At 42.2% G+C, this 3,337-nt stretch overlaps 1 protein-coding gene across 1 annotated transcript in view; it reads right to left on the bottom strand.

Moving 5' to 3' along the window:
* Positions 1-3,337, bottom strand: part of birc6 (baculoviral IAP repeat containing 6) — a 22,778-nt gene that overhangs the window by 12,419 nt on the left and 7,022 nt on the right. Inside the window, exons 11-14 of the mRNA XM_035663872.1 lie at positions 2,129-2,294; positions 1,565-1,696; positions 422-553; positions 112-278 (exon numbers count right to left, since the gene is read on the bottom strand). Coding sequence (XP_035519765.1) covers positions 112-278; positions 422-553; positions 1,565-1,696; positions 2,129-2,294 — 597 coding nt within the window. The remainder of the gene's footprint in view (positions 1-111; positions 279-421; positions 554-1,564; positions 1,697-2,128; positions 2,295-3,337) is intronic.

Genomic DNA, 3,337 nt, shown 5'->3' with positions numbered 1-3,337 from the left:
TGGCACTTTTAGTCCTCCATATTAATACAGCCATCCATTGTTTTAAGACAGACAGACAGACAGATAATATGGAGCTATATTTTAAAAAGAGTAAAAGCTGTGAATGTGTACCTTGGATGCCTGAGCCCGCTGCAGCAGGGTAGACAGCGAGTGGGCTTTGGTGCCCTGAGGCTTGGCACTGGGCATTCTCAACACAGGTCGGGGGCTCTCCTCCATGACTCGGTCACTCACTGCTTTGATGTGAACCAGGAAGGAGCGGTACTTCCCTCCTGCCATGCCTGCAGTGGAGGGAGGAACAGGACAGAAACAGGACAGAAACACTGACACACTCACATCTTCATGGAGGATTCTCAGTATCATCTTCCTGAGCACACAAGCCCCAGTTGTCAGGGACCAGTGGGTCGGTAAATGTGACTGTTACCTTTGACCAGCTTGGGGCTGGTGAGGCTGAGCATGCCCGCATGGCCAGAGAGGTCCAGCCCACTGGCCAGCCACACTGGACCGCACAGGATATCCTCCTTGTGGTCCTCTAGGAATGGACACAGCACAGAGCCTACAGCAAACACATGAACATTTGATATGCAGCAGAAATAGATTCATTTTAACACAGTATTGATACTTTGGACCATGAGACCCCCGGAATACTGGGCTGTGTGCTGCCCAGTGGGCTCCAGAGAAAAAACACTTCCAAAATAGTTGGACCAGACTCAAGCTTCGTTGTATTCATCGCAATAAGGGTTGTCGCATGAAGGCATTTCCCTTCAGTTATTTAAGGTGGCTCAACAGTATCGGTATGGGGTATTACTAGCATTTTTGTTGTTTTTGCTAATTACTTAGCACTCTCCTGCCTGCTAGGTCTGTGACCCTGTTAACTGGCAACTTTCAGCCCAATAAAGTCTCCAGTTAATAAACATATTCCGCTAACAGTCGCTAGTTAACAGGGTAACTCATTAAACAAAAACACAACTGTGGCAAATTGGGATAAATATTATTTATTTCTGCATTTTATACTAAAAGACTGCTGGTGTTTCCAGTCAGGAGTTTTTCCAGAGCGAGTGAAGTGGAGGCTACGTGATTTTCTCCTGTGTGTTATTGTAATGCTAGGCTGTGAATTGTGCGATATTTAGTAGCGTGATGATGTGATGGCATGTGGGGTTGTGTGCTGTTGGCTTGTCAATAGCGTGGTATTTATTATTGCCGTTATCTTAACAGCCCTCATGGCAACAAAAGATAAAATTGGCAGCATGAACTGAAATGTAATTATTGTCATCCACAAACTGCAACTCATGTTTACAGGTGCAGGAACACAATAGATACAAAAAGAGAATGTTAGTGAATGTTAGTGAACTCTGGCCATTTTGACAAAATTCCTTAGACATTTGATAAAGGAAAATGACTTTTGCTGGCGATGATGCCCTCACTGAGGAATATGCTTACTGTAAAATGGACTTAAATTATTTGAGTGAGTTACCATAGGACAAATAAGTGTCGGCGATTTCTTAGACTTAAATAAAATAAATCCAAAAAGAAGTAGAAATAGTGTCAAACTGGTTGCATTCTTTACCTGACGTGTCCTCTATGTCCATGAATTGAATGTCCTCTGTAAAGTCATGCAGCAGAGGCTGTCCATTCCTCTCCCCATTGGCATGGAGGACATTGGAGAGGGGGAAGGAGATCTGTCTGTCTACCGCCGTCTCTGTTAAAGACATGACAAGAAAGATTCACACACGAGGTTCCATATTCAAAATATCCCAGGTCATTTTAGCTGCTACTGGAAAGACAAAAGAACTAAAATATCAGTCTACCAACATGGATGTATGTGTACAGTATTGGTAAATAGTAAATGGACCTGTACTTGTTATAGCGCCTTTCTAGTCTTCCGACCACTCAAAGCACTTTTACACACTACATGCCACATTCACCCTTTCACACACATTTACTCAGTGATGGCAAAGGCCATCAAACAGAAACTAACACATTCATACGAACCAACAACCTTCCGATTAGTGGACGACACGCTCTGCCCCTGAGCAACAGTATTAAGTATTAAGATTAGTATTAAATTAAATTTATTAAATTAGTGTTAAAAAATATTTCATAAAGAACAATCTCAAAGCAGTGTCCTCACCGCTGACTTTGCCCAGCCCAGGTGCTTTGTTCTTCAGCAGAGTGACCTGGATCTGAGGAATGTTGACGATGTTGGCATTCAGAACAAACTTGAAGTCCACATGGCCCACCATGCAGGCCTTGGGCAGCACCAGCTCAAACACATGCTCGTCCCAGCTGGAGCTGCAGAGAGGACACGGGTCAGTAACTGCTTAAACTTTCAAGTGAACTATTTTAGACAGCCTTTCCATCACTAGTCAGCCTTCCAAATATTTGTTTTTAAAGCCACCCAACCAAATGCTGACCCTACAAAAAGGTTCTGATTTAAAATCAGACTTGTCCTCTATTAAATATGTAGGAGTTTGTGTCCACAAAAACATTTCCAAAATGTATGAAATGTATGGCCCTATTATTGAGACAATTAAAGCAGACCTTGACAGGTGGTCCTAATTGCCGCTAGACATTTCATATAGAAAGATACTGTAACTATTCCAGGCACTTCCTGTAGAATTCAGTGGATGATTCACGATGTGTTTGGAACAGTAAGAGGACCCAGATAAAATATAAGAGCCTACAACTACATAGGCTAGCAGCAACTAAGTGGAAAGATTCTGAAAGAATGCAATTTCCCTGCAGTCTATATTGAGTAACTGCAAACAACAGGATAATAATCTGGATAAACAAAATGAACCAATGGACCAAGGTAGCCCCTACGGTATGGTTAAGTTCCTGCCAAAGGGTTCACTTTGAAAAGCATGCAATGACACTGAGATGGATGGGATACAAAGCAGAGTTTAAGGCTTCTTATATTGAAATACAGTTCAAGCAGAGTGTGCAGAACTGTAACTGCTGATAATGAATTAGACTTTTCCTAAATACATATAACCTTAAAAAAAAAAGATTTCCTCCAATATCCCCAGGTTAGAGATTACTTTAGTCAAGAAATTAAACAAAAGAGGAAGGTGCCCTTCACCTTAAACCGTGTGTAGGATTTAGTGGCATCTAGCGGTAAAGTTGCAGATTGCAACCAACTGAAATCACTCGGTTCAAGTAAGTGTGTAGGAAAAACTATGGTGGTTGCTAAACTAAAGGCCCTGTGTAGAGCCAGTAGGGCTGAGCAATTTTATCGATCCTGTGATATATATCGATATTTTGTTTCCCCAGAAAGTATCGATTTTTCAGCCGCGAGTATCGATACATTAAGTCCCATTCAAATCCCCCGTGTTCCGCC

Source organism: Morone saxatilis, unplaced genomic scaffold, assembly GCF_004916995.1.
Source record: "Morone saxatilis isolate NCDOM2014 unplaced genomic scaffold, NCSU_SB_2.0 Contig19, whole genome shotgun sequence".
NCBI classification, from domain to species: Eukaryota; Metazoa; Chordata; class Actinopteri; family Moronidae; genus Morone; species Morone saxatilis.
Note: the sequence above shows the minus strand (reverse complement) of the source record. Positions and strands in the feature narration are given on the sequence as shown.